The sequence below is a fragment of the Capsella rubella genome, unplaced genomic scaffold (genome assembly GCF_000375325.1).
Source record: "Capsella rubella cultivar Monte Gargano unplaced genomic scaffold, Caprub1_0 scaffold_6, whole genome shotgun sequence".
Taxonomy (NCBI): domain Eukaryota; kingdom Viridiplantae; phylum Streptophyta; class Magnoliopsida; order Brassicales; family Brassicaceae; genus Capsella; species Capsella rubella.
The window spans coordinates 6,894,783-6,922,498 of record NW_006238918.1 but is presented as its reverse complement, the minus strand read 5'-3'; the positions used below and the strand labels follow the sequence as shown (position 1 = coordinate 6,922,498).

Sequence of the window (27,716 nt, the reverse complement as noted above, 5' to 3'; positions counted from 1 at the left end):
AAGAAGACAAGATTGATACTAGACTTTTACAAAAAAATCACATACGCAAGTACGCAACCTCTTTTCTTCTTTTGTTAAAGTCTAGTATCAATCTTCCTAAAAAAAAGTATCAATCTTCTTCTCAAACTTGTGTATTTTGACAATCATAATTCCTGGTTAATGAAAAAGACCATTGAACAGAAACTCTTATTCCCAAAATCGTGAGACAGATACATTATACGAAAAAACGCAATCTTTACTTGTTGATTGATGAGAAACTAGTGGAAATAAAAAGATGATTTTTACTTAGACGATTTTGAGTTTCCTGGGTAAGTGCGTTCTCATAAATTCAATTGCTGTGTCACAAACCTCCGTAAAGAGCGCCCGATAATTTGGGGAAAGGCATAGAATCTAGCAAAATCAACTCAGATTGGATCTTCCGGCGCGCCATGATCAGAAGAATCCGTAGGTGGTCGAGAACTCTGATTTTTAGTAAGTTTGGAACTTCGAAGGTGTGCGTCACTGCTGACGGTAGAAAAGTGTGGTGTTTTTATTGATACAAGACGGCAAGTAGTTCTTCTCCCAAGGAGAAAAACAAAACTACTTGTAGTTTCTGTTATCTGAGATTAATTAAAATTTGAAGCCACATCATGATGAGTCTTAAAAGTTTTTTCCCTTTGTTTGCCAACAACAGTCCAATTTGTCGACTCACTACTTTCCCTCTTTTTACTCACTCACTCACTCACTCACTCACTCTCTTTTGTTTGTTTTTTGTATACAAATTCATTACATCAAAAAAATATAAAATGTAAAATTAACATCTTCACAGTGGCCAAGAGTCTGAAATAACAACTAGTGTGTGGTATTGAACTCTCCGTCCTTTTTTCTCTCTCTACATACTTCTCTTACCTCCATATCACAGCACAATCTGGTTTTGTTTCCAACTAAGGTCACTCACTGACTCTGTTTCTTGACTTCAATCTGAGTCTTGTTGTTCTCTCGCTTGGGACTTTTAGGGCTGTGCTATCTAGATCATCATCGTTTGGTTTTGAATCAGAGACCCAATTGATCATCATCTTCACTGTTACCTGGGTTTTGTTTTGTTGATCATTTGGGAAATAGTTACTGTTTTCTTTCTACCATTTTAATTGCAGTGATAACGATGCTTTTGCCTTTAGTGACTAATTTTTACTTAATTGGAGTATATGTTTGGCTCTCTATTCCATGAAAATATCTGAGTTTTGTTTGTTACCTAAAATAACAATTGTACTTTTTGGATTCTCAACGTTAAATTTGTCATATTTACAGAATTCTTTGTTCCTTGTGTGCATCATTATAATAACCAAATTTTTATTACATGCATTCCCCTCAATCAACAAGCATAAGATTGAGAACTATTGGTTACCTAACCTAGCAGAGCACTCTGTTCTGTCCTTTTCTGCTAATTGTTATTATTGTTATGAAGATATGCATCTGACTTTTGGGTTTCGGTTTTACTTGTGTTACAGCACAACAATGTGGTTCTTTGACTGATCCAAAAGATTATAAAGATGAAGAGAAGACGTTTCTATGGTTTGAAGCATCCATTTGATCCATGCCGTAAGTGTCCTTTAATTAATTACTTATAAATTTTCTTCTGTGCTAAGTTAAATGCAAGTTAGTGATCATGTTAATTGCAAATATTTCTTCATGTATAAATCGAACCATTATAACATAGAAGTTAAAACAAATTTTAGTATTTTGAGAAACTTTGAATATTGGAGAGCAATGTTTTTTACTTAGTTGTATCTATTTTTACTCTTAGCTTTCGAGTTCTTCTACTCGGGTACATGGAAGGCTGTGGAACACATAAGGATCGAAGATGGAAGAATGGCAATACGTCTGTTAGAGAATGTTTATGTGTTGGAAGATATTCGTCCGTTCCAAAGGCTTCGTCTCAGATCAAGAAAGGCGACATTGACCGACTGTATCTGTTTCCTTCGTCCTGATATCGATGTTTGTGTCCTCTATCGTCTCCATGAGGATGACTTGGAACCGGTATATGTAGCTGCAATTGCTTGAATTCTTTTTCCTTCATATACACTGCATCTTCAAACTCATAAAAATACTCTGCATTTATGTTGCTTCCATAGGTTTGGGTTGATGGGAGGATAGTTTCAATAGAGAGGAAGCCTCATGAGTCTGAATGCTCTTGCAAGTTCAATGTTAGAATTTACATAGACCAAGACTGCATTGGTTCTGAGAGACAAAGAATCAATAAAGATTCCGTGCTCATCGGTCTAAACCAAATCGCTATTCTCCAAAGGTTTTACAAGGAACAAAGTACTGATCAGTTCTACAGGTGGAACTTCTCTGAGGACTGCACTTCGTTGATGAGAACAAGACTTTCGTTAGGAAAGTTCTTGCCAGATCTTTCTTGGTTGACTGTTACTTCCATTATGAAAAGCATTGTGTTTCACATAAGAACAGTGCAAACCAAGATGGTTTATCAGATTATAACAGACGAAGGCTCTAGCAGTTCTTTGAGTTCCATGAACATTACTGTGGAGGACGGTGTTTCGTTATCAAAAGTGTTTCAGTTTAATCCGGCGGATATAGTCGATGATTCTCAAGATCCTGAAATAAAGCAAGAAACTGATTTTTATCCTGAAGAAGAAGAGGTAATGGAACTGCGTCGGTCCAAGAGAAGATATGTGAGACCGGATAGATATACAGGATGTGATTATCAGCCAGATACAAATGACGCTTGGGTGCGGATGATGCCATACAAGTATGATAAATTGGCTGTTGTTAATGTGGAGAGTGATCAGGACGAAGAAGAAGATAGTGATGAAGATGGTAATACTAATGATGATTTCTACGTACCATTGTCGCGTTTGTTCAAGAAGAAAATAACTTATTCTCGAGAAGAGATACCGGAAAGTCGAAAAGACGGGATTGTTTTGGTGGAGAAGAGGAAAGGAAGTAGACTTGGTCGAAAGAAGAGGAAATCCGAGATTTCGGTTATTCCTTTCACTCCGGTATTTGAACCTATACCATTGGAACGTTTTGGTCTCAATGCTAACTGTTTAGGTGTGGGTGGCAGCTTCTCAAGAAGCCAGTACTTTGACGAGACTGAAAAGTACCGAAGTAAATCTGTGAAGTACGGGAAGAAAATGTCGGAAATGGAAGAGATGATGGAAGCTGATCTGTGTTGGAAAGGTCCTAACCATGTGAAGTCGGTTCAGAAACGAATATCCCGACGACCATCGCGGTCAGTTGCTCCAAAAACTGAGGATTCCGAGGGACCACGGGTCTGTAGGAAAGTAACTTTGAGTGCAGGTGCATATAATAAGCTGATAGATACATACATGAACAACATTGAGGTAACAATTGCAGCCAAGGACGAGCCCACCAATGTTGTTGACAAGTGGGAGGAGTTAAAGAAGAATAATTTCGTATCTAAAGTGCACAGCGATATGGAGCAGACCTCTAATGGGGATGATAAGGGAGAGACTTCAGAGAACGAAATGTTATGGAGAGAAATGGATCTCTGCTTAGCTTCGTCTTACATTCTTGATGACAATGAGGTATATAATTCTCTTTGAAAACATCTCATATTCTACAACTATGTAAGCATGTGCCCGCTTATTCTATTTCTGTGGTGTATCAAAATCTCTAGGCAAGAGTGGACAACGAGGCTTTTGAAAAAGCGAGAAGTGGTTGTGAACACGAATATAGGCTGGATGAAGAAATCGGCCTGTGTTGTAGGTTATGTGGTCATGTAGGAACTGAGATCAAACATGTCTCTGCACCATTTGTAAGTGAAACTCACTACTTAAAACTGCATAATGTTACTTTGCTTGTAAATGATTTGTATTCCCTGGTTTGGTTTAAATAGGCGGAACGTAAGAAATGGACCATAGAGACTAAGCAGATCGAAGAGCATGACCTAAAGACTAAATGGAGCCAGGTCGAAGCTGAGAGAAAAGATTTCATTATGTCAAGTGATTCTTCTGAAATGCTTGAGGCTGAAGCCAGTGACAATGTTTGGGCATTAATACCTCAGCTTAAGAGAAAACTACATGTGCATCAGCAACGAGCTTTCGAGTTTCTCTGGAGAAATCTAGCAGGATCTGTGGAACCTGCACTTATGGATCCCACTTCAGATAAGATAGGTGGTTGTGTGATCTCTCACTCACCAGGAGCTGGTAAAACTTTCCTAATCATTGCTTTCCTCACAAGCTACTTGAAGCTATTTCCAGGGAAAAGACCTTTGGTTCTTGCTCCTAAAACAACTCTCTACACTTGGTACAAGGAGTTCATCAAATGGGAGATCCCAGTTCCGGTTCACTTGATCCACGGTCGAGAAACCTACTGTACCTTAAAACAGAACAGCACAGTTCAGTTCAATGGAGTTCCCAAACCAAGCCAAGATGTTATGCATGTTCTTGATTGCTTAGAAAAAATACAAAAATGGCACGCACATCCAAGCGTTCTTGTAATGGGTTACACCTCGTTTCTGACTTTGATGAGGGAAGACTCAAAGTTTGCTCATCGGAAATACATGGCTAAAGTTCTAAGAGAGAGCCCCGGGCTTCTTGTTCTTGATGAAGGACATAACCCAAGGAGTACCAAGTCAAGACTACGTAAGGCCTTGATGAAAGTTGGTACTGACTTGAGGATACTTCTTTCTGGTACTTTGTTTCAGAACAACTTCTGTGAGTACTTCAACACGCTGTGTTTGGCTAGACCAAAGTTTATTCATGAGGTTCTGATGGAGCTGGATCAAAAATACAATACCAGTCAAGGTGTGAATAAGGCGCCTCACTTACTAGAGAATAGAGCACGTAAGTTCTTCCTCGATAGAATTGCCAAGAAGATTGATGCGAGTGTGGGAGATGAACGCCTTCAAGGTCTCAATATGTTGAAGAATATGACTAATAGTTTCATTGATAATTATGAAGGGAGTGGAACTGGAAGTGGTGATGCTCTTCCCGGTCTACAGATCTATACATTGTTGATGAACTCGGCGGATGTACAGCATAAGATACTCACAAAACTTCAGGATGTAATAAAGACTAATTACGGGTATCAACTGGAGGTCGAGCTTCAGGTCACATTGGCAGCTATACATCCTTGGTTGGTCAAGACCTCAAACTGTTGCACAAAATTTTTCAACCCACAAGAACTTTTGGAGATCGAAAAACTCAAGCACGACGCAAAGAAAGGATCTAAAGTCATGTTTGTGCTTAACCTAGTCTACCGAGTGGTCAAGAGGGAGAAGATCTTGATATTTTGCCACAACATAGCACCAATTCGTCTGTTTATCGAAATGTTTGAGAACGTTTTCAGGTGGCAAAGAGGCAGAGAGATCTTGACCTTAACCGGTGATCTAGAGCTGTTCGAGAGAGGTAGAGTGATAGACAAATTTGAAGAACATGGAAACCCATCCCGTATCCTACTGGCCTCGATCACAGCTTGCGCAGAAGGGATTAGTCTAACCGCTGCTTCACGAGTCATCATGCTGGACTCAGAATGGAATCCTTCAAAGACAAAGCAAGCAATAGCTCGTGCATTCAGACCTGGACAGCAGAAAGTTGTTTATGTCTATCAACTCTTGTCCAGGGGAACATTAGAGGAAGACAAGTACAGGAGAACAACATGGAAAGAGTGGGTCTCGAGTATGATATTCAGTGAGGAGTTTGTTGAGGATCCGTCTCTATGGCAAGCTGAGAAGATTGAAGATGACGTTCTTAGAGAGATCGTTGGAGAAGATAGAGCCAAATCTTTCCATATGATCATGAAGAATGAGAAGGCTTCAACAGGGTAATGGTTTGTATATATAAAAAAACAGAATACAGTACTAACGAATAAGAGCCTGCAATTTTCTGCAAACAGAAACAAAAAGGTCAGTTCTCTGTTTTTACCATGGCTTTAAATATCCTAAGCTCTGGAACTCCTGTGTGTCATATACTAAGACTGTATAAGTAGTTTGTGAAAATGTATCATATACTAATAATGTATAAGCCAGTCCTAAAATAATGTGAAATAGTGAAAAAATCAATGATAATGTGAAATAATATTATGTGTTCATCTCTGCTATATCCTATATGAACAACTATTATAGGCATATTAATCTCTCGTTGGATGACAAAAAAAAAAAAAAAAAAAAAAAAAAAAAAAAAAATCTCTCGTTAAATCTTATATTTTTTTGGTAATAAGCTAACAATGTTGCAAAGAGATCATGAACCTTTTTGCTTACTTTTGTTATAAAATAATACATACAACTTAATCAACAAATAAATTATACAAAAAAATGGATAGAAAAAAAGAACAAAGAAGGAGCTAATAAGGGAGACATGTGAGACATCAAACTAAACTGGCAAAGGAAGAGGTAAGAGTGTAAGATACTTTAGCAAGAGGACCTCGTTGCTCCGAGAGCTCGTCAATGTCTTTGACAATGTCGAAGACCGCCTCTGGCTGAGCTAGCTTACGTGCGTTGCCTGAAGTATTTTCCAGCTCATCTGTCTTTGTGCTAAACCATTCCCCAACGATTCTAGCTGTCTCTTTGGGACTTCTTGTGAACACTCCTGCACCATTCTCCACTACATATGGCACATTCCCTTTTTCCTGATTGTTTTCAAGAGGAAATGATTTGAGAATTTATACATATATGAGCTGGTTACATTAAAAAAATACAAGTCTCAACAGACCTGTCCGGGAATGTAATCGTTGAGGATGATTGGTAGTGATCGAATCAGCGACTCAGCAATTGTTCCCGGTCCAGCCTGCAATATTCTTACAACATTTAGCTTATGAACAATTTGGTAACTGAGGTAGGCATAGAAACTGAAAAACCACCCTCGCGATGAATGGTGATCAAAACAAGGGTATGATTGTTCTGTTCCTCTTACTTTTGTGATGATACAGTCACAAGCTCCCATCCATTTCTCCATTTGAGTCTCGAATCCTCGAACCTATAATGTCAATAATCCATTTAAGTCTATGAGACTTGAGACCTATGAACCTCTAATAATCCCTAAGAAGTTTGTTTCAATCATATATACCTTAACAGGAATCTTCCATTCAGTGGCTTCCAATGCAGATGCCAATTTCTTGTTACGTCCACATATAACAACCATTTGCCCAATGGGCTTCTTGTTCTCTGTATCATACAACGCTTCCTCAAGAGCTTTGGCTGTTTCTTTCACAGGACCCATACCTTCTCCTCCTCCCATCAGTAGAACAGCACGAAGATCTTGATCCATCTCAAGCTCCTTTCTTAGATCATCCTTCACCAGAACAGCTCGTGCAAAAGATGGCCTCACAGGTAAACCAAATACACGGACTTGAGACTCATCGAGCCCATCAGTCAACGCCCTTTTGGCCACTTCTTGAGATGGACAATAGCACCTATTCACCCCTGGATGAAACCTAAACCACAGAAGATTATAAAAAATCAAATCTTTACAGCTACCATCTTCTCTCAAAGACTAAACCAGGCTAACAAGATATATACCAAGTAGGGTGACAAGTGTTGAGATCAGTAATAACGGTGACAAAGAGAACTCTTTTCTGTAGCTCTTGCCATTTAAGAACCCATAAAGGAATATGTTGCATCAGAGGATGAACACTAATGATAATCTCCGGTTTATACTCCATCAAACCAGCCTCGACTTCCTTAGCGTAATAGGCAGCAATGGCCGCTAGATAACAAGAGTGGATCCATTTAGGAGATGTGCTGTGAAATGCAACTTTCCAAAGCTGAACATGCTTCACCATGAACTTGTACGATCTCTCCATATCATTCAATGGCCACCCTGTGTATTCCTTCCACACGTCCTTGACAATTACCCTGTATTTATCTCCGAATTCGATCTTGAAAGCGTCACGAATGGCTTCAGCGGAGGCACGGTGACCACCTCCAGTGTCGCTCATGAGGATCAAGACGTTCTTGGTCCTCTCAGCACCGATCTGGACAAGCTCCATTGCTGATTCATCCTCATCGCTGTGACAAAAATCATCGTCGCTGTCGTCGTAGCTTTTAACACGGTGAATGTGATGATGGGTATGACGTGGAGTCGTCATTTCGCCGTCGCCAGCAGCTACCGTAACGGCGGATTTGGAAGTCCCGTAGACTCGTTCGAGCACTTTCTCTGCAAGGGACATGACCGTCGTCGCCATTTTATTAAAGGAGGAGGAAGAGACGAGTCTCTGAGTGCTTGTTTAGGAGAGAAACAAAACGGAGACTTTCCCGGAAAGAACTCCTTCCCACGGCGAGTTGGCACCGGAGAAGAAGAAAATTTCCGAGGAGAGAGAGAGAGAGCTTAGGGGTGAAGGGTTGATGTTGTGAGAGAGAAACATGGAAGGGGAGAAACAGAGAAGACTCGTTGTTTGAATGATTATTGCTTCGTGACATTACAGCCGTCAGTATCTCGTCTTTTTTTGGATTGTTCCATTTGTAAGATTCGAATATCCCACAGTCGTCGATTTTTTCACTTTTCTATTTTTTAGGCCGTTCAAATTTTTTTATGTTACTTTTATTTCCTGGAAAACCTAAAATAAACCTAGGATTTTTGACAAAAGAATAAATAATATATAGACAATTTAGTATCAGTTACGCTAAACAATTTGACTATATTATTGACTATATTTTTGGAAGTAACACAACACAAATATAGTCTCACTCACATTCAAACCAAACAAAGCAATGGTCAAATTCTTATAAAGACAGAGACTTGAAAAGTATTATGCGATCAATGCAGCTTCCATCGGTCTTCGTCCCTGTTGATAATACTCGAAGTACAGCTCGACATACTTCTTAACTGTTTTATACAATCTAGGTCTTGCCTCGGACACAAGGGCTTCTACAGGCTGAATCTCTTTTTCTTCACCCGGGACGCAAAATGTTGCCACAGATATTCTTTCCTTCTCGCTGTTAGTCACCACTCTATGAACCGGGCTCTTGTATATCCCATTGCTCATTATCTAACACACACGAGACAGAGAAAATTATTTATGTAAAAATCTAGACCAATCAATCTTTCACCATATGCATATATATAAAACTACATGATTTATTACCTCCATTTGATCTCCAACATTGATCAGAATTGTATCAGGAACTATTGGAGCTTTATACCATTTCCCATCTTTGAGGAACTGAAGCCCTTCCACATCTTTGTCCGGTAAGAGAAGAGTGAAAGCAGAGCCATCAGCATGCGGTTTAACCCCAATCACCTTGTCCGGCCTCGGACACGGAGGGTACATGTTGAATCTTGTATCCATCGTAGCACTTTCTCCATACATGTCTAGAAAGCTATTCTCTTCTAATTCCAACGATCTAGCCATGGCCTTAAAGAATTGCTCAATCACTACTCGTTGCTTCATTGTGTACTCTTGTAAAGTTTCCCTGAAGAAACAGACACCAATGTCAGTTAACCAATTAAGATGCTGTTAAAACTGAAAGGTATATATTATGACTTTACCTGAATCCGATTGGGAGTTCAGGCCAGAACTTAAGTTGTCTCCGATCTTCAGGGTAAGTAGTGATATACAAACGGTCAATCCAATCAAGAACTTGATCATCCCACAGAATCATGTCGTTGCCGTATCCTTGGATACTACCAATCTCTCTTGCGTACTTGTGTTTCTCTTCTGTCGGAAGCGCAAAAAACTCCTTGGTCAGCTTGTAAATCTTGTCAAGAAACGCTTCTGTTATTCCATGATTCATCACCTGTATCAATAAGAAATCAAACTCAATGGTATCACCAGATATCTCACTACAATAAAATTTCATGACTCTGATCATCACCAAGAAGGGCCAAACCTGAACAACGCCCCATGTAGAGAGAGCCGAGTGAAGCTTAGCTAACTCTTCCCGACCGTCTTCAGAAGCAGAGAAGAGAAGACTGAGATCGATGGCTGGAATATCCATCTCCGGCACCGGAACATTAAGAGGTTGACTTTCGCCGTTGCCAGATGCGTGGAGATATCTCTCCGGTAGTCCTTGGCCGGCTGCAACCACCTCTTGGACAGTCTTGAACTTTGGCTTCTCCATTGTTCCTACTGAGTTTAGCAGATCTTGAATTCGATGAACGTTTTGGGACAACAGAGATTATTTAATAGACTTATAGGCAAAAACGATCTTTGACTTTGTCGTTGGTTTGGCATTTTCTAAAGGCTAAAGCCAAAGTTCAAAGATAAAGCTATTTTTATATGCAGAAGAAGCAAGTTGCCCAGTTTAAAGATGCCTTTTGATAACATTTACATTTCGAACTTCGAAGACTTGTTTTTCCCCAAAAACAATCACTTTTGTAACTTCAGCGATGTTTTACCAAAAGTCTTATACATGGTAGATATAGGTAATATAAAGAAATTTGGAAGCAAAAGTACTCTCACCACATATAAGTATTTTGGACATGTCTTTATGTGATTAGTGAGACTTAAAATTTTCCACGTTTTTGACTACTAACATTTTGTAAAACAAACAAAAGGAAATTCTGAAAACAAAACTCACCATCACCACAAAAATATTGTCTATGATAGATTGAATCAGAGTGTGTAAATGAATGTTTAGGAAGAAAGAAAGAAAAAGTGAAAGGCAAGAGAATCACGCAAAGGGAAGCTTTTGATACTGAAACAAGAGGACCCACGTTGAAGACCACAGTGAGCCACACAAGCCTCTCTTCCTCCACCGTGTCCTCCTCTCTCCCTCTTCTTCTTCTCCTCCTTCTCCCACATCATTTCCTCATTCTCAATTTCACTTCTCTTTCCTCGTCCTCTCTCTCTCTGACGCCAACAATGGCGAGACTTACCTTGAGACCGCACAATCACTTCTTCTCCTCCTCTCCTATCCACGCACATAACCAACCTTTCCTCTCCCTCTACACCATCTCCCCACTCCACCACCACAAGCTTCTCAAATCAAGGGTTAAGTGCTCCGCCAGTGGTACTGAACGAGTCAGAGAGAGTAAGAAGCTTCCTCCTAAGAATCCTATCGAAGACCCTACACCCCAGCTTCCGGTTCCGAGTTCCGATTCCCAAGTACTGGTTACGGAAACGGAAACGGGTTCTGAACAGAATTGGCCTCCATGGAAAAATATACCTCAGAGATATAAGCTTATCGGTGCTACCTCTCTCGCCTTTGTTATCTGCAATATGGACAAGGTTTTTTTTTTTTTAATTTCCAATTGAAGCAAATTTCATTTCTTTCTCTTAAGGGCAATCCTGCTATGGTTTTAGGTTAGCTTCCATGAGATATGAGGATCAGGGTCTTGTGAATTTTGACTTCAATTTAGTAAAGTCGTAATTTTTCTTGTAGTTGATCAGGATCCTTTTCTTTTTAGGTGATTTTTGGTAATGATATGAACTCATGACTTTGTGAAGAAGATAGATGATGATTGTGAGGACCATACCATTTGACTAAAAATATATTATGTGGTGACAATTTGCAGGTGAACTTGAGTATTGCTATAATACCAATGTCACACCAGTTTGGATGGAGCTCATCTGTGGCCGGCCTGGTCCAGTCATCCTTCTTTTGGGGTTATGCCTTGAGCCAGTTGCCTGGAGGCTGGCTTTCCAAGATTTTTGGCGGCAGGTTTGTCTTCTTTTATTAAGCTCCTCCAAGTTTTTCTATAAGGACTGAATTTTCTGATGTATCCTTCGGGATTTTTTCGAATGCAGAAAAGTGCTTGAGATTGGTGTATTTACATGGTCCTTTGCTACAGCTCTGGTTCCACTACTTGCTGGATTCATGCCTGGTTTAATATTTTCTCGAATTTTGGTAAGCCTGTTCACATGTTTATTGCATTACTTTTTTTGCAACCACTACGATTTTAGAGGCATTCTTTAGTTACTAATTCCATTGTTCTTCAAACTTGTAAAAACTACCATGAATTGACTAGTGACTACACACTTAAACTCTTTCATTCTCCATCCCCCCACCCTACTCTAGCCTTACATTATGTCTTTGTCTTAACACAGAGATTTGTAACTCCAGGTGGGAATAGGAGAAGGTGTTTCTCCATCAGCTGCAACGGACCTTATTGCCAGGCATGTATTATTCTGGAGCAAATTTGAAGAGTGCTCATAGTTACTTGAATATAGATGATGTGTGTTTAATTGCTTATGCAGCGTTCTCTTTTTAATAATAAAAAATTTCAGGATCTAGATATGAGAATCAACTGAATGCCATATGTTTTCATGGTTGTTCTTTCGACTCCCATGGGCATGTTAGTATTCAGGAACTAGACGTTTTTCTTAACATAACTCTTTCTTCACTTGTGCTGAAATTACGTATACATGCATTTAGTCACTTGGTGCTTAAAATTATGGCTAGGCGTTTAAAGGCTTTTAGCCCCCTTTTTCAAATGCTGATTGTGCCATTTAATTACTGGGTACAGGACGATACCTGTTAAGGAGCGCTCACGGGCGGTAGGCTTTGTCTTTGGAGGACTGAGTTTGGGAAGTGTTTTGGGGTATGGTTTTCTTGATGTGATACTTAAAAACTATAGAAGTTATAAGTATGTACTTTTATATGGTTAATACTCGAACCAAGATGAATGCTCAGTTTTGAGACCTGCATGGACCTAATGTTTTTATCCCTGTAGGCTTCTCTTGGCTCCTCCCATTATCCAAACCTTTAATTGGGAATCTGTCTTTTACTTGTTTGGTCTCCTTGGAGTTGGCTGGTAAGTCTCATCAATTGCTGACTAAACACTTTCACAACATTGTTATTCAGACTATCCTTCTACATCAAATGAGAATAGATGATGGCGGACTTTATTTATTTCATCTTTGTAACATGATTCCGGCATGCTATTTTAGTATATCTGTATCCTCGTATCCTCATTGTTTTCCCCTATATGTTGAAGGTTTGTCGGGTTTCAGTTTCTTAATAAAGAAGAAGTTTCATATGAAGGTGGTTTCTCCTTCCTTTTCCTTATTCAAACTTAATTTAATCTTGAATAACCAGGGAGCTTAGATGTCTCGTAGTTGGACTTGTATTTATTACACATTACTTACTGTGTCGGTTTGTCCAAGATTTATACTGTATAGTGAAGCAAGTCGTTGAATGTACACTTAGCAAAATCATCTTTTGTTATCTGTTAATTTTCCAATTATTATAATTAATACTCCTCTCAGTTAATGGTTTGAATCATGTATCTGAACACCACTGACAATCAGGATTACCCTTTGTTTAATAGGTAATGAGATCTCTACTTCGCATAAATCAGAAAAAGCTACACAGGAAGAGCTGGGGAACTCATTGAAGGTTAGCCTTCTAATGTTATGCCTATGTCTTGCTTTGTTCTTTATTTCGTTTCTAATTGATATGAGGTTGAATTTAGCAATGATTCACTTTGTCAAGCCTACTGTTTCTACTGTAAATACGTAGTTGCAATTAATTTAATAGGAGAACTGCATAAACTTCTAGCAAAGGTGGAGTAGGATTGTATTCCAGTTGCATTCAATTGGTTTAAAACCATTTCCCCTAAAATGGTGCCAAAATGGCCTACAAACAAATGGTTTTGAAACCCCAAAACCTTATTTGCTTTAACTTGATGCTTCATTTTTGGGTACCGTACTATAGGAGATTCCATGGAAGTCGTTTTTCCAAAGCTCAGCTGTTTGGGCGATGATATACACTCACTTTTGTGGAAGTTGGGGTCACTATACCTGTTTATCTTGGCTACCAACTTATTTCAGGTAATTGCGAGTTCCTGTTCACCATGATAAATTTTACTGCTCATATTTTCTGATATAAAATCTCTAAAAGAAACATCTATGGGTATGCCAGTATTCTTTCTCTTTTGTTCTGTATCTTTGTTGGTGAAGAGAGTAATTTTGATCATATTTTCGGTATGCAGTGAGGCGCTGAGTCTAAATTTGACAGAAGCTGCTTGGGTAAGTATAAACATGTCTTATATATTGTCTTGTCACTGGAATATTGAGAAATCAGTTCAGCTTGCATTTTGCAAAGGTATAACATATGGGGTTTAATATGTGGATGTGAAGATCAGGTTTCCATCCTTCCTCCACTAGCTTCAATTGTCGTGACAAGTCTTGCTTCACAATTTGCTGACTACTTAATTACAAATGGAGTTGAGACTACCACGGTATAAAATCACATCTCGTTTCTTTGTATGTACCTACCTTTGTTACAAAACAAAAGGGTCTTGACATGAAGGCTCTTGCAGATCTATAATTTTATACTCAATTATCGAAGTGATTACTATACTCCCTTTTCTCATTTTGCACCAATGGTTACCCAGTTATCTAGATCAACCTGTTTGATGTGTAAACTCCTTGGGAATTATTATGTAGGTGCGAAAGATTTGTCAAACGATTGCGTTTGTGTCACCAGCGATCTGCATGACGCTTTCATCTGTGGACATTGGATTGCCACCATGGGAAATTGTAGGAATCTTGACAGCAGGCTTGGCCCTATCAAGTTTTGCTTTATCAGGTAACTAGAGATCTATCTTTCTATCCTCCGTCAAGAAATCTTGAAGTAACATCATATCATGTATTGAAGATGCACCTGAAAGAGTTTATTGTACCAGAATGACAAACACCGTATTTCTTTTTACAGGACTTTATTGTACTCATCAGGACATCTCACCGGAATATGCAAGCATACTTCTGGTATATATATAGTTCCTCATACAAAGACCATATGAGCCTTGCTTCCCTCTAAACATGCCATGTGATATTTTCTTATTTCATTTTAGGGCATTACCAACACAGTTGGGGCAGTACCCGGAATTATAGGAGTTGCCTTAACTGGTTTTCTCCTCGACTCTACCCATTCATGGACTGTAAGTTGCTAACCTTACCTTTATTTGTGCTCAGTAATCAAATTAATGAATTAGTAACTCAACTTTCTGATTATTGCGTAGATGTCTCTATTCGTGCCATCAATATTCTTCTACTTGACGGGGACTGTAGTATGGTTGGCATTCGCCAGCAGTGAGCCTCAGACGTTTACTAAGGAAGACTCATAGGTTTTGTTTTGTTAGCATGGAGACTTTGATTACTGTATAGGTAAAAGGAATGGTAAATTTTGTGGTGGTTGTGAAAGCAAAAACGAAAGAGCAGTGGTAATTTTGTTCACTGCCTTATCCTGATTTTTGCATAGTTGCAAATGAAACTCGAGTGTTAATGGTAAAGCGTGCGTCTTTGATACCTTCTCCAAAGTGTTCCGGTTAAAGTTCGGTAAGGGAGATGGACCAAAGCTCTTACGATCTGGTTTATATTAGTTTTGGTTCAATTTTGTCCCGGTGAATCTTTGACATGAATCAATGAAGATAACAACATCAGATAAGATATGATCTTCTAACAGATAGCATATTAATAGTATTAGAAATAGTTATGGATAATATAAGCTTTATCTTGTGGTATATCTTTGTAAGTCATGAATCATATTTAGCTTTATCTTGTGGTATATCTTTGTAAGTCATGAATCATTTAGAAAAAAGGAGTTTAGTTATTAAAACACGGTATATAATGGTTCATAAAGCGTTAAATATAAAAGTTTTGGAAATGACTGCAATCTCGAAAACAAGTTCACAATTACTCACTCATAAATTGTTATAAACGATATATACATATAAATATTGAAAATAAATTCAGCACTTGTATTATTGGTTGTTCAAACTAAATTGGAATTATAAAAGGAATTAATTATAGGGAAGAATTGACTCTGGTTTTAATTCTGCTTAGGTGGAAAAAGGGTAAAAGACAGAATTGACCCTGATCACGAATTGCAACCGCCAGAGATGAATACGTAAGAAGATAGAAACCATAAATAGAGATATGATGCGAATCAGACGGGGGACTCTCTCAATCTTTTCCTAATTAACACTTTTCTAACAAAAAAACTAAAAAACGCTTCTCTTCTCTTCTCTCTCTCTCTCGCTCGCTCGATCTCTTCACTGCACACAGTAGTAATAATGGCGGCTACTGGAAGATCAAGCCGATCAGTTCTTCGTCCTCTCTCTTCTTCTGCACAGAGATTACACCATCATCATCATCATCATCGTCAACGATCTCCTTCTCCTTGCAACCTCCGTTTGAACTTCTTTTCTCCCGGAAACATCGCCAATAACAAACCCTCGTCCTCCTCCTCCGTCGCGGTTTCTTCTAATCATCATCAGAAGAGAAAGTGTTTGTGCTCTCCCACGACGCACCCTGGTTCCTTCCGCTGCTCTTTTCACCGCCGATTAGAGCACGACAGATCCAAAACCCTAGCTTCTAATTCTTCACCGACCAAGCGTACCAATAGCAACCGCGGCGATGTTAGGGTTTGTGTTGGATTGAATCTGAGGAAACTTGCGTTGATTAATTCGCTTGCCAAGATTGGTAGTGCTGAAGCGGAGAGGTTTAGGACATCTTTAGCGGCGAATCTTGTTAAACCGTCGTCTTTTCATATCCTTCGCCATCCTGAGTTTCGGCCTCGTCTTAGCCGCTTCTACCAATTGCGTACAGTTCAAGATTAAGGACAAAGCTAGGTTTTCGTTATTTCCTTTTTTCCTTGCGTACAAAGGAATTATTTTTTTAGGGTTTTTCCTTGGCGCAGTGTAGAGATATTAGGACTTGGTTTAGTTGGTGCTCTCGAATTCTTCCTCTCTTTTTTTCATTGGAAAGATTTCCTAATTTTGTAATTAGGAGTTTAGGAATGGTGATGATCATCTTAATTCTTCTCTATGTTCTAAACAAATTCGCTGACTCTGCTTAAACTAAGTATGTTTTCTTATGGAGTCAACTTGACTTTTTTTGGTATGTGCGATTATATTTTGTTAAGTTTCTATTTCTTTCTCTTCATTATGAGAAGGTACATATGATATCACAAGATAAATGTTTGGTATGATGCAAACTTTTTTGTACATTCCTTTAAATCTCGGAGTGCTGATATATTAGGATATCGTGATAAGTAGTTGAGAATGAAGAACAAGCCTAAAAATTTGTTTGAGGTCATCTAAATCTCTGAGATCGATTGAGCTACCTCATCGGACAATTGATTTGCTATGGCGTCTGAGTTTATATGCAAAATTTACAAATATTGCTGATATATATGTGTGACAAGAAAGCAACTTATACGTCGTACGTAGATCACTACTCACTTGAAAATGACGTTTTGATACACAACACAACTGGTCTTAATTATATACCAACGTCGTAGTCTAAAAGTCAAGACTATTTGAACTAATTAGTTGCTTTGTTAATGAGCTCTGCGTTGATCCATCTTGGTCTTGATCCGTCATTTTCATTCGAATAAACACACTTTGACCTAAACCAAATCGATCATCTGGAATTGGAATCTCTGTCTTAGGTTTCAGATTGGGAAACCCGGCACTTCCCCATTCACCTCTGCCGCCTCTCTCAATCACAGAGGACAGATATATCGGATTAGCATCATGCGTACTTCTTATACATTTAGAGAGAGTTTATTTGTGACTAACCCAACTTCTTGTTGGTATAATACGTTTTTCAAATAAAGATACTATATAATTTTTATGTAAAATAAGACCAATTTCTATTTTAAGAGATGATTTTGTTGAGCAACAAAAAAAGAAAGGATTAATTGGATTTTTAGTACATTTTTGAAACATAATTATAAAAGTATTACATTTACTATTTATAGTTAGCAAACTAATACATTTTTACTATTTGAATACTATTTAGACACTATTAAAAAACCCTTTAAATCTAATAACTATAATATTAATCAAAATAAATTTGTTTTTAATAAAATTTCAGTTACATAAAAATCTACATTTTTTCTCTATAATTTGATATGCATTTTATTCTAATAATTTATAATATTTTTCAAACAAATTTTGATACGTACAGCTATCCTTATGTACAGTTGTGTGTCGCTGTACGGAAAATCATCCGTACAGCGGTCTATATATACGTATAATTGTACGTGTACAAATGTTTTTCTTGTCTATATATGTATATGTGTTTATGTGTAAATATGTGTTTTTGTAGTTGTTTCTCTTTGTACAAATATTTTATGTACAATAATGTGTTGCTGTACAGTTGTCTATATGTATAGATATTTGAAATAGTAAAATTGTACTATTTTGCTAATTATGAATAGTAAATGTACTACTTTTATAATTATGTTTCAAAAACGTACTAGTTTGCTAACAAACCCAAAAAGAAACGACCATCAAAGTCCCCATGAAAAGATGATGACTTGGTCTTTTAATAAAGCGTTTAGCGTTATGTCATCATACAACAAGGACAACGTATAAACAAAATTTATTGGAGTCATAAACAAAAGTACATTTAATCGTGTTTAATAACATTCCCAAAGTATTTTAATTATTAGCTGTAAAGTAAAAAGATTCGACACGATTCGATTCTTCTTCTTCTTCGTCTTCCCTTTCCCAATTTAATTATATTTTTTTAGTAAATATATAAGAATATGTGTAAATGATATAATAATGGTGTAGGCTAAACAACGAGTCGTGGCTTTACGACAAAGCTATCTCCTTACAGATGTGCTGAGCCACATGGTTCTTCTTCCTCTTTTTTCTTTTTTTGTGTTTTATCTTTTTTTTTTTTCTTGTTCTTCTTCTTCATCCTCCCATCATCTTTTTCCGGAAAATTTTCAAATCTATTTCCCGAGAAAACCCCGTTTCATTCAATTCAATTGCCGAATCTTTTTACCGATTAAGGATCTCGATTCGTGAGAGACGTTTCGTGTTCTATCTATCTTGTAATCCCAACCTTGGGCTTTTGTAAATTATTATACTTCCAAACATATTTGTTAGTCTGTTTCTTTGCTCTGTTTTATTACCATACCTGTGATATCTATTAGCTGTGCTCCGACATAGATTCTTCTCATGTAAGTATATTTCTTTTGTTAAAAAATATTTGGAATCTTTCTCTCGTTGTTTTGCTTCTGGGAATTTGCCATGGAGAAGCAGAATGAGGAGATATCTACAGATGCTGCTGAAACGAGCCAAAGTCAATTAGTGGGTGATGATGATTCCAAGGTTGAAACTTTTGATTCTGTTTTGGTAGCACAAGGGTTCAAGGAAGAAGGGAACAAGCTGTTTCAGAAGAGAGATTATGATGGTGCAATGTTTAAATATGCTGAAGCTATCAAGATACTTCCCAAGGATCATGTAGAGGTTTCTCATGTTCGTTCTAATATGGCTTCTTGTTATATGCAATTGGAACCAGGCGAGTTTGTCAAAGCCATTCATGAATGTGATTTAGCACTTACTGTTACTCCTGATTATAGCAAAGCACTGTTGAAGAGGGCTAGATGCTATGAGGCCTTGAATAAGTTGGATTTGGCCTTGAGAGATGTTTGTATGGTTTCCAAGCTGGATCCCAAGAATCCTATGGCATCTGAAATTGCTGACAAGCTTAAGAGAACTTTAGAGCGCAAAGGGTTAACTGTCAATGATTCTGTGATCGAGTTGCCTCCTGATTATGTTGAACCTGTTGAGGCTTCCCCTGCATTGTGGGCACGAGTGAAGAAAATTAAAAAGATCAATCAATTGCAAGAGAAGAGCCATGGCGAGCACGCGGAGACAGAGAAGAACAACAACAACATTCTTGCAGCTGATAAGGGTAAGGAAAAGATTATTGATAAGCAGAGTAATAAGAAAGTAAAAGGGAAACAGTCGGATAAGAAAAGTGATAGGAGCAAGGAACAGGAAAAAGTGATAATTGAGGAGAAACTTTTGGATTTAAGTGTTGAAGATGTAAACAAGGCTGTGAAATTTGTATACTCTGATGACATAAGATTGGCTAAAGTGCCTATAAACTGCACTCTTTTTCAACTTAGGGAAGTTGTTCATGAGCGTTTTCCTAGCTTAAGGGCAGTTCATATTAAGTACAAGGACCAAGAAGGAGATTTAGTGACAATCACAACAGATGAAGAGCTAAGAATGAGTGAGGGGTCAGCAAGGTCATTGGACACTATGAGGTTCTATGTAGTGGAAGTTAGTCCTGAGCAGGATCCCTATTTTGGAAGACTAGTTGAGATGAAGAAGCTCAAAATAACCGCTGATTCTTTTAAGACCAAGGTAAATGGAATTGGTGCGTGTAAAGTTGAGGATTGGATGATCGAATTTGCTCGGCTCTTTAAGATCCAGGCCGGCATTGATTCTGATACATGTTTGAATCTTCAAGAACTTGGGATGAAACTCAATTCAGAAGCTATGGAGGAGGTGGTAACCTCTGATGCAGCTCAAGGGTCTTTTGACAAAGCAGCTCAACAATTCCAAGAAGTGGCAGCACGATCATTGTTAAAGTTGGGGAATGTGCACATATTAGGGGCACGGAAAATGTTGAGCCTCCTACGAGGTGTTTCTGGAGAATCTGGTTCTGAACAACTTAAAACTACTTATGAATGCGTTCAAAAGGAGCACACAAAAGCAAAAGAGAAGTACAAAGAGGCCATGAAAATAAAGTCGGATTTATTTGAAGTCTTTCTGGCACTAGGTCTGCAGCAATTTGAGGAAGCAAGACTTTCATGGTACTATGTTCTTGCCCGTCAACTTGATTTGAATACATGGCCATATTCAGATGTAGTACAGTTTTATCAATGCGCCGAAAGCAATATTAGAAAGTCTATGGAAGTGTTAAAAAATCTGGAAACCAAAATGGAAAGTGAAACTTTTCAAGCAGGCAACACTGATTGCCTGACACATGAAAAGGTGTTAGGTACCTCAACTCAAGATAACCCAGAAAATGAAGCAGGAAGGCTAAAGTCATGGGTAGATGTTTTATTGTGTGCTGTACTTTATGAGAGGTCAATCATGGAGTACAAACTTGACCAACCATTCTGGCGAGAGAGTTTAGAAGCTGCAATAGAGAAATTTGAATTAGCTGGAACTTGTAAAGACGATGTTGTTGCAATATTAAGTATAGACTATGTGGAAGGCAATACATTACGAGGTATTTCGTGCTCTAGCTTAATGTTGATTTTGAAAAAATAAGCCATGATGTTTACTATGATCTTTTTCATTGCTGCAGATCTAAGGTTTCACATGGAAGAGATATTACATATATTTAATGAGATAGATGAAGCCAAACAATGGAGAAATGGGATCCCTTCAGATCAGTTGGAAGATATATTAAAGAGGAGGACTGAAATTATTTTTCATATGTCATATACAGGAATCCAACGTGGTTAAAGGGGTTTCCATGACAGTGGCACATAATGACTTTGGTCATTATCTTGAACAAGCTTCATTCCAAGGTACATGCCATGGTACATATATAACACTATCACGGAATTGTTAGGTCTGAGATACTAAGAGTGTTGTTGGCCAGTCTTAGGTCTGGCCCTTATGTGCATTGGTTGAAGATACATGAGATAACTTATTCAGACCATGCTTTGTCCATTGCATTCTCATCGTATTTTCTGTCATGAATACCGAAGTATTACATTACCAATTGTAACTGTTATAGGCAGTCTTTTTTTGTTGTTTGACTTAAAACGAATTGTTCACATTCTGGATGGCACTCGAGTTTTAATTCATCTGACCACAAAGATATCTCTTTGCAGGTTTGGCTTGTGGTATAGGATTTCACTCAGATTTTTGTAGGAAAGAAACATATATAAACGACATATATGTTCTATTTTGTTTGTGTAACATTCATACGGTTTGGCAAGGAGTGAAGCAAAGATATCATGAAGATTCTTCTTCTTCTTCTTATGTCTCAGGGTGAGTTGTAAGTCTTGTGACTCTATTCATTGGTTTTGACTCGGATTTCCTTTGGGGTGAGACATTCATCCACAACACACCTACTTGAGTTTTACTGTCTTTTTCCTCTTATTGTGACCTCCACAAGGTTTTGGTGTGGAGTTAGTCATTCTCTTGTAATTCGTTGTTACATATAAAATGTAATGATGTGTTTGTTGCGATCAATTTGCAATTTGGATATGATTTGGAAAAAGCCACATACCTCAGCTCAGTAAAACATAATGTACAACCGTCTTTGTTATATTACTATCTTCACCCGAAACAAAGTCTGATCTTATCAATGACTCGACGAGAGCACATGATGGAATAAAACCACAAACCAATGTTTTTAGAAAACTTGAACCAGAACAATAAGCTTAACAAAATGAAAACTCCAAAGAGAATAAGTTCTCTCCCTACGGAATAAGCAGGTGAACCTCTGAAGCTCTCCGGTTTTTGAATCCCTATATATAATAAAAGACATACGAAAGGTAATCTAGAGAAAAGAAATAACTTAATGGAAACAATCTAATTCTGAAAAAAAGACATCCATGGTTTAAAACCTTGAGAGTTACTTGTGTTAATGATGATGTATCAGCACACACGTGTTTCTTACAACACAATGCACATTTAAAGAACATTTGGGACACGCCCCTATTACGGAGGTACAACAGGTCGGGTTGGGTTGCGACCAAGACCAAGTCCCAACCCCAAAGGAACTTTATCACTCTTTGACTTATTATTATGGCTATGGCTGCAGTTGGAAGAATGAACATGTGTTGACTGTGAATTATGTATCGGGTTAACATTGATAGCGACGTGGCCATTGCCATTTTGAAGATCTGAATTCCGCTGCATCTGCATCATGCTAATACCCTCTTGTCTCTGTGTTGCGTCTTCTTCATGACACTCGATATCTTCGTTATAACCTTTTACTAAGAAATCTGAGCAGTTTCGTCTGCACCCTAGATCATAAGGATTCCTGAAGCGACCACCTGGACCTCTTAGGTAGCTGTACCGCAGTGCATTAGCCATTTCGTTTGTAGTTATGTTTCTTGATATCTGTAAAGGAAAAAGTGGAAAGAATCAATCTTCGAGATGAGGCAAAATATTCCTCCATGGAAATAAAATTATCTAGTCTACTTAGTGAGTTAATCTAGTCTACTTCGTAGCTATTCTATAGATGAATACTCTGGGGAAGCGAACAGTCTTTAAACCATTTAGGTCACAAGAGGAACAAAGAAGTGCAAATAAGGAGAAAGAAGACTCACTTGTGAAGCTTGTATGACTGTTAAGACGGCAACAGAAAAGAAGAGGCAGAATTCCACCAGCAGAAAGGATAAAGCACCCACATGATTACTAGCGACATGACTCATCCATGCTCCAAAAGAAGATGGAGCTGAAGGGTCACTCAAGACTCCTGCATGTATATAATGCATCATTTACATTTGTCATCCGAAAGTTTTCTCCAGATTTACATATCACAATTAAAGGGCATCTTCCACTGTAAACGTACTTGCAAGAGTGACACCACCAGTTATCAGCATCGCTAGAACTTCAAGTAGAAGAAAAAGAAAAAATTCCCACTTGTTTTTCTGCAAAATAGGTTAATGGAAACCAAGCACAATTCACAGATGAGTATCACAGACTAGTATCATGCTCGAGCTGCACGTCTAAGAAACCAAACCACTCGCAACCAAAATAAATAGAAGAGGTACTATGCCACCAAAAAATATCTCCGACGAACTCTATACCCAAATATGCAACAAAAGTTACCACTCTATAATTAAGACCGTCTAAACCTTTTTGAAGAGAACAGTACGTAATGTCACATCAAAAGAGACGAGGTAAAATAAGGCAGATTTAGTAATATAAAACGTTAGTATCAAAAGCCTGATCCATCTACCCATTTTGCCAACTTATATGTCAAAAACTAATATAGGACGACAGGAACTGTACTTACTTTTCCAACACAATTTGATACCCAAGGACAATGGTGATCGAATTGCTCTACACAACGATCGCAGGTGGAACAATGCTTAGCTCGAAGAGGTCTAATAATCTGAATAATAATAAAAAAAGTGGGACCAAAAGAAGTAAATTTTAAGATGTAGCCTCAATAACAAGTATTTGGTGTTAAGATTTAAGAAAGACATAAAACGGAATTTAAGCAGGTACCTTGCATGTTGCACAGAGCTGTGTCCAATTCCCAGCAAGCAAAGCAGGGTTGTTAAGCTCTATTTTTAACAGTGGTTCCTGTAAAGGGGTAAGATAACCAGTAACGAGACTTGAACATCAAAACAGTACTGGAAATCACACCTATATGTCACTACTTGAGAACTAAAAAAGCTAATAGTACTAACATCATCCTTCATAGTTTGCGGATCATGGATATTCATTCTGATGTAACCTGGATCCTTCCTGCAGAAAATAAAAATTACATTATAAAACAATGGGAAATCTCACTTCTTCTGACACAAAGGTATTTTCATAACACTACGCGGATCACAACAGAAACTTAAGCTGCAAAGAAGCTAAGGTCTTAAATAAAATCCCAATCTGCGGCTAGGTCAAATGAATGAAACCATGAAGAGAACTGGCCTTAAAATACTATAATGTAAAATCCAAATCTGCAACCGCCAGGTAGATAAAAAATTTATGCGTAGCATAGATACACTATACTAATAATCAGACAGCGTCAAAAAGCAGACATAGAACTTTTAGAATTTAGACAAAAAGGAAGTCAAGGAAGGACAGGGTGAGCATATACCTGCTACAGCGGTAAAATAAAAATAGTCCTGCAGTTGCAAGAATGAAACCTAGCCATGCAAGTGCGCCAATCCCAGTGGTTAACTTTGGCAGATTGGATGCTGCAATGGCCAGAGGATTCATAAAATTATAATCATGCATTAAAACAGTTACTTGATATGATGCGAGTTTCAAGAAGTACAAGATAACTACCCAAAATAACAGAATTTGTATATACGAGCAGAAGCAGCAGGATCATTATCCAAAGAACTGGAGCGAGTCCTAACTTTGACAACCTTCCAAGGGGACTACTTCCGTCACAACGCTTCTCAAGCAGGTTTCTAGCATTACCCTGCACAGTAGTGTTATCAGACAGATACCCAGACAAAATACTGACCTAATTTTCTCAATAGTTGAAGCATAATGCTGCTCAGTCTGAATGGATAAGGAAATCTACAGGCTTGGAGAAACTAACATAGTAAATACAAGTAGTGTTGACTAGACCAGGTATGCAAAGGTCAAATGAGATGCCATAAAAATCAGGCCAATAGAATGATTCAACTACCATTTATTGCGAGCAGTACAGCCACTACAAAAGCATCAAATAAACAGTATGCTACAAATTGCCACACAACAAACAAGTAAAACAGATACCTACAAGGAAAAAAGAAACTTGTCTGTGATTCTTTTCAGCAGCAAGTTGTGCAGGGGTTAGCCCAGTCTTGTCAGTAATCATCAAATCCTCTTTCTTTCCAGCCTGCACCAATACAGTGCAAGCCTCCAAATTACCTCGGATGGCAGCCCAGTGCAAAGGAGTGCAACCTGATATACAAAGGAGAAGATGTAAGAATTTTCTGGTTAAAGTAAAAATATACAACGGGAATTTCAAAGAATAATTATGTTTGTAACCACCTTCTTTGTCCTGCCGTCCTCTATAGGCATCTAGAAATAAAAGTAGGCGAATGGAATCTGCAAAACCTTTATATGCAGCCCTGAAATTCTCAAATTATGAGAAGAAAATAAAGACGAAATTAGAACTGTCTTCTGAAAAGATACTGAAAACAAAAGAATAAAAATTCAAAGGTCCACATAAGCAAGCTAAAAATCTTGTTGCAGAATAATCCATGTAACAGTAACGAACTCTCAGTAAAAAATATGGGAAAGAAAATAACCTATGTAACCTTAGACTCTAGATGGAAAACGGTGATACGAAATTCACAGATCTTCATAACAAAAAACTAGAGAACTATCATAGGCAAATAATGACAAAAAGTAATTCTAATCCACCCAGCATATTTGCAAGGACGAAATTGTACGAAGAGGTATTTTAATCTATAGGAACACTATGGAAAGGAAACAAAGAAAACCAACTATACAGTCTCCAAATAAGCGTGCAAGTCTAAAAACTTCGAAGTAAATATGAAAAGAAGCCAAAAACCAATTAACAAGTAACAAGAACGAGCTTGTGTTCCACGTAGCGACAACCATACCAATGCAAGGGGCTTCTTCCATCATTGTCTGGCACATCAGCATCAGCATTCCACTTGGAGACAACGTGACAAAGAAAAGCAGTCTGGCCGTACTGTGCTGCAACATGTGTTGGCTACAAGCAGTTTAAATTGGCTATTAGCATACATCATTGAGAAGTAAACAAGAGAAGGAGGGAAACTTAATTGGATCCAGTGAAGAACATTGACAAATAACCCGAGCTTTACTAAGAAACTCTGAGAATAAGAAAAATTCAGTTTTTCAACCTCTAAAACGAATGGAGATGGCAGAAACAAGGTCTCTTGAGATTTATATATGAATTTGAAATCACTATGAACATTCTAAAAGAAGATTAATATCCAGGCTAAACGAAAGTTCTGTGTGTTAGATAAAGCTTTGAATAATGGGTTACGAGAAACGATACTGCTCAATATCGTTCCGAAGATAAGCAACCTAGTCTTCCAAGGACTAAATACTTAGATCTAACCATTTTTAATGCATAATATTGATTGAACATAAGCTGATTTACCAACATGAACCTCAGAATACATTCATCTTACTAGAAAAATGCGACCACAAAATGACAAGTAATAGTAGTTATAGTCTATAGAACCTGAGTGCCAGGCAGCCTGAAGCAATGTGCAGAAGAGCAGTTCACTAGCATTTTAGACAAAATACAACCTTCCTTAAAACAAGAAGTAGTTGGATAAGAGATGAACCTGATAGCCATACATATCCGTGGCATCTACCCTTGCTCCCTCTTGTAGTAAAAGTTCTGCGACTTGTACCGCACCACGAACAGCACTCCAATGCAATGCAGTCTGTCCAGTATGATCCGTAGCATTTACATCTCCACCATGCTGGAAAAACAGAAGCGCACAGGATCAGTTATAGAAACTTGAGAACCACAACAGCTCAAACCTAATTTGGCTCAAGCTTAACAATTCACACAATGGGAACAAAATAAGCTACATAAAGTAGTAAACAGAGAGACTCCATAACATCAACAAACAAAACGATTGATAAAGCACAAAACCCAGTTTGAGAAATGAAAGAAAGCAAAAAAAAGGATTGGGGGAGTTGTAACCTCGATAATGTACTGGGCAACGGCGACGCGGTTGTTCAAGGCGGACCACTGAAGAGCATAGTAGCCAAGACCATCGGGCTCGGAAACAGAACAACCCTCACACTCAACCAATCTATGAAGCTTCTCCAAATCACCGTAAGCCGCAGCAGTATACACATCGTTCTTCAAACTCTCCTCTTCAACCGGTTTAGAACTCGATTCCCCGTTCTCCTGCGGATTCGATTGGATTTCTTCAACCACCTCGATCTCCGATGACATTTTTGATTTTCAGACTCCGCAGAAGAAATCGAGATCGATCACGATTGTGGGTGTACAATGATTCGATTCTATTGTCCCCCTGGCATAAATTAGCGGTGAGATTTGAGGGGGGAAATGAGAGAGGGAGCTAGGGTTTTTCTGGGGAATCAAGAGGAAGAAGAAGAAGGATTGACGAATTCAAAAATTGACTCGGAGATGAAAGAAAGGCGAAGAATCAGATTAAGACGGGTCAGAGTCAGACACCTTCAAATCTTATCGTTCTCAATCGTATATTTTTTTAATCATTTCATAAAACTTGTTATCAAACCACTTAACATTATTTTTGTGTGTTCAATAACAACTTAACATTATGATCATTTCCTTTTATGTGTGCATTTGTTTGTAATGAGAAATATTTTTACATGGTGAAAAAAAAATATATATGTTTTTAACTAGTGGATTTAAAAAGG

The 27,716-nt window shown here is 38.1% G+C and overlaps 7 protein-coding genes across 8 annotated transcripts; 4 read left to right on the top strand and 3 right to left on the bottom strand.

The window, feature by feature from the left end:
• The first annotated feature begins 757 nt into the window (after positions 1-757).
• LOC17883623 (SNF2 domain-containing protein CLASSY 2) lies at positions 758-6,063 on the top strand. 2 transcript variants are annotated; one of them, XM_023780498.1, is made up of 6 exons: positions 758-841; positions 1,488-1,578; positions 1,784-2,016; positions 2,112-3,548; positions 3,641-3,778; positions 3,860-6,063. In XM_023780498.1, exons 2-6 carry the CDS (start codon positions 1,530-1,532, stop codon positions 5,789-5,791), a joined length of 3,789 nt encoding a protein of 1,262 aa, XP_023636266.1. In that variant the 5' UTR covers positions 758-841; positions 1,488-1,529; the 3' UTR covers positions 5,792-6,063. The 2 variants fall into 2 exon arrangements, with proteins under 2 accessions (XP_023636266.1, XP_006286914.1); XM_006286852.2 differs by lacking the exon at positions 758-841 and adding an exon at positions 844-928.
• An 85-nt stretch (positions 6,064-6,148) lies between these two features.
• LOC17882958 (monogalactosyldiacylglycerol synthase 2, chloroplastic) lies at positions 6,149-8,353 on the bottom strand. The gene is made up of 5 exons (XM_006287590.2): positions 7,481-8,353; positions 7,029-7,395; positions 6,876-6,938; positions 6,675-6,749; positions 6,149-6,591 (listed from the first exon to the last, which is right to left on the bottom strand). Exons 1-5 carry the CDS (start codon positions 8,143-8,145, stop codon positions 6,331-6,333), a joined length of 1,431 nt encoding a protein of 476 aa, XP_006287652.1. The 5' UTR covers positions 8,146-8,353; the 3' UTR covers positions 6,149-6,330.
• Positions 8,354-8,534: 181 nt separating this feature from the next.
• Positions 8,535-10,133, bottom strand: LOC17883585 (protein SRG1). Its single transcript, XM_006288021.2, has 4 exons — positions 9,791-10,133; positions 9,450-9,697; positions 9,046-9,373; positions 8,535-8,949 (listed from the first exon to the last, which is right to left on the bottom strand). The coding sequence occupies exons 1-4, from the start codon at positions 10,019-10,021 to the stop codon at positions 8,710-8,712; spliced, it is 1,047 nt and encodes a 348-aa protein (XP_006288083.1). The 5' UTR covers positions 10,022-10,133; the 3' UTR covers positions 8,535-8,709.
• A 380-nt stretch (positions 10,134-10,513) lies between these two features.
• On the top strand, positions 10,514-15,158 carry LOC17881354 (probable anion transporter 6, chloroplastic). Its single transcript, XM_006287259.2, has 15 exons — positions 10,514-11,130; positions 11,418-11,563; positions 11,650-11,749; positions 11,966-12,018; positions 12,369-12,443; positions 12,576-12,656; positions 12,840-12,886; positions 13,173-13,240; positions 13,559-13,674; positions 13,836-13,872; positions 13,989-14,084; positions 14,293-14,434; positions 14,561-14,613; positions 14,700-14,786; positions 14,868-15,158. Exons 1-15 carry the CDS (start codon positions 10,765-10,767, stop codon positions 14,970-14,972), a joined length of 1,572 nt encoding a protein of 523 aa, XP_006287321.2. The 5' UTR covers positions 10,514-10,764; the 3' UTR covers positions 14,973-15,158.
• A 607-nt stretch (positions 15,159-15,765) lies between these two features.
• On the top strand, positions 15,766-16,608 carry LOC17882996. The gene has a single exon (XM_006286648.2). It carries the CDS (start codon positions 15,921-15,923, stop codon positions 16,464-16,466), a length of 546 nt encoding a protein of 181 aa, XP_006286710.1. The 5' UTR covers positions 15,766-15,920; the 3' UTR covers positions 16,467-16,608.
• A 1,840-nt stretch (positions 16,609-18,448) lies between these two features.
• LOC17882319 (protein PHOX3) lies at positions 18,449-21,904 on the top strand. Its single transcript, XM_006287091.2, has 3 exons — positions 18,449-20,895; positions 20,974-21,199; positions 21,509-21,904. The coding sequence occupies exons 1-2, from the start codon at positions 18,897-18,899 to the stop codon at positions 21,132-21,134; spliced, it is 2,160 nt and encodes a 719-aa protein (XP_006287153.1). The 5' UTR covers positions 18,449-18,896; the 3' UTR covers positions 21,135-21,199; positions 21,509-21,904.
• Positions 21,905-22,183: 279 nt separating this feature from the next.
• LOC17882655 (protein S-acyltransferase 24) lies at positions 22,184-27,517 on the bottom strand. The gene is made up of 13 exons (XM_006287219.2): positions 27,010-27,517; positions 26,642-26,782; positions 25,925-26,037; positions 25,347-25,426; positions 25,093-25,256; positions 24,648-24,786; positions 24,457-24,556; positions 24,050-24,107; positions 23,865-23,942; positions 23,650-23,748; positions 23,203-23,281; positions 22,958-23,106; positions 22,184-22,748 (listed from the first exon to the last, which is right to left on the bottom strand). The coding sequence occupies exons 1-13, from the start codon at positions 27,265-27,267 to the stop codon at positions 22,344-22,346; spliced, it is 1,863 nt and encodes a 620-aa protein (XP_006287281.1). The 5' UTR covers positions 27,268-27,517; the 3' UTR covers positions 22,184-22,343.
• Between the last annotated feature and the right edge of the window lie 199 nt (positions 27,518-27,716).

Bases quoted from the DNA above. Each gene is read 5' to 3' on its own strand.
- LOC17883623 (XM_023780498.1), top strand. From the start codon at position 1,530: ATGAAGAGAAGACGTTTCTATGGTTTGAAGCATCCATTTGATCCATGC. The intron at 2,017-2,111 runs GTATATGTAGCT...TTGCTTCCATAG, and splicing joins ATGAGGATGACTTGGAACCG to GTTTGGGTTGATGGGAGGAT. The intron at 3,779-3,859 runs GTAAGTGAAACT...TGGTTTAAATAG, and splicing joins AACATGTCTCTGCACCATTT to GCGGAACGTAAGAAATGGAC.
- LOC17882958 (XM_006287590.2), bottom strand. From the start codon at position 8,145: ATGGCGACGACGGTCATGTCCCTTGCAGAGAAAGTGCTCGAACGAGTC. The intron at 6,750-6,875 runs GTAAGAGGAACA...AGAATATTGCAG, and splicing joins GTGACTGTATCATCACAAAA to GCTGGACCGGGAACAATTGC. The intron at 6,592-6,674 runs GTCTGTTGAGAC...GAAAACAATCAG, and splicing joins ACGATTACATTCCCGGACAG to GAAAAAGGGAATGTGCCATA.
- LOC17883585 (XM_006288021.2), bottom strand. From the start codon at position 10,021: ATGGAGAAGCCAAAGTTCAAGACTGTCCAAGAGGTGGTTGCAGCCGGC. The intron at 9,698-9,790 runs GTTTGGCCCTTC...TTATTGATACAG, and splicing joins CTACATGGGGCGTTGTTCAG to GTGATGAATCATGGAATAAC. The intron at 8,950-9,045 runs GTAATAAATCAT...CGTGTGTGTTAG, and splicing joins ATGTTGGAGATCAAATGGAG to ATAATGAGCAATGGGATATA.
- LOC17881354 (XM_006287259.2), top strand. From the start codon at position 10,765: ATGGCGAGACTTACCTTGAGACCGCACAATCACTTCTTCTCCTCCTCT. The intron at 11,564-11,649 runs GTTTGTCTTCTT...TTTCGAATGCAG, and splicing joins TCCAAGATTTTTGGCGGCAG to AAAAGTGCTTGAGATTGGTG. The intron at 12,444-12,575 runs GTATGGTTTTCT...TTATCCCTGTAG, and splicing joins AGTTTGGGAAGTGTTTTGGG to GCTTCTCTTGGCTCCTCCCA.
- LOC17882996 (XM_006286648.2), top strand. From the start codon at position 15,921: ATGGCGGCTACTGGAAGATCAAGCCGATCAGTTCTTCGTCCTCTCTCT.
- LOC17882319 (XM_006287091.2), top strand. From the start codon at position 18,897: ATGGAGAAGCAGAATGAGGAGATATCTACAGATGCTGCTGAAACGAGC. The intron at 20,896-20,973 runs GTATTTCGTGCT...TCATTGCTGCAG, and splicing joins GGAAGGCAATACATTACGAG to ATCTAAGGTTTCACATGGAA.
- LOC17882655 (XM_006287219.2), bottom strand. From the start codon at position 27,267: ATGTCATCGGAGATCGAGGTGGTTGAAGAAATCCAATCGAATCCGCAG. The intron at 24,108-24,456 runs GTATATGCTCAC...TATTTTCTGCAG, and splicing joins TTATTTTACCGCTGTAGCAG to GAAGGATCCAGGTTACATCA. The intron at 23,282-23,649 runs GTAAGTACAGTT...CCTATTTTGCAG, and splicing joins TATCAAATTGTGTTGGAAAA to AAAAACAAGTGGGAATTTTT.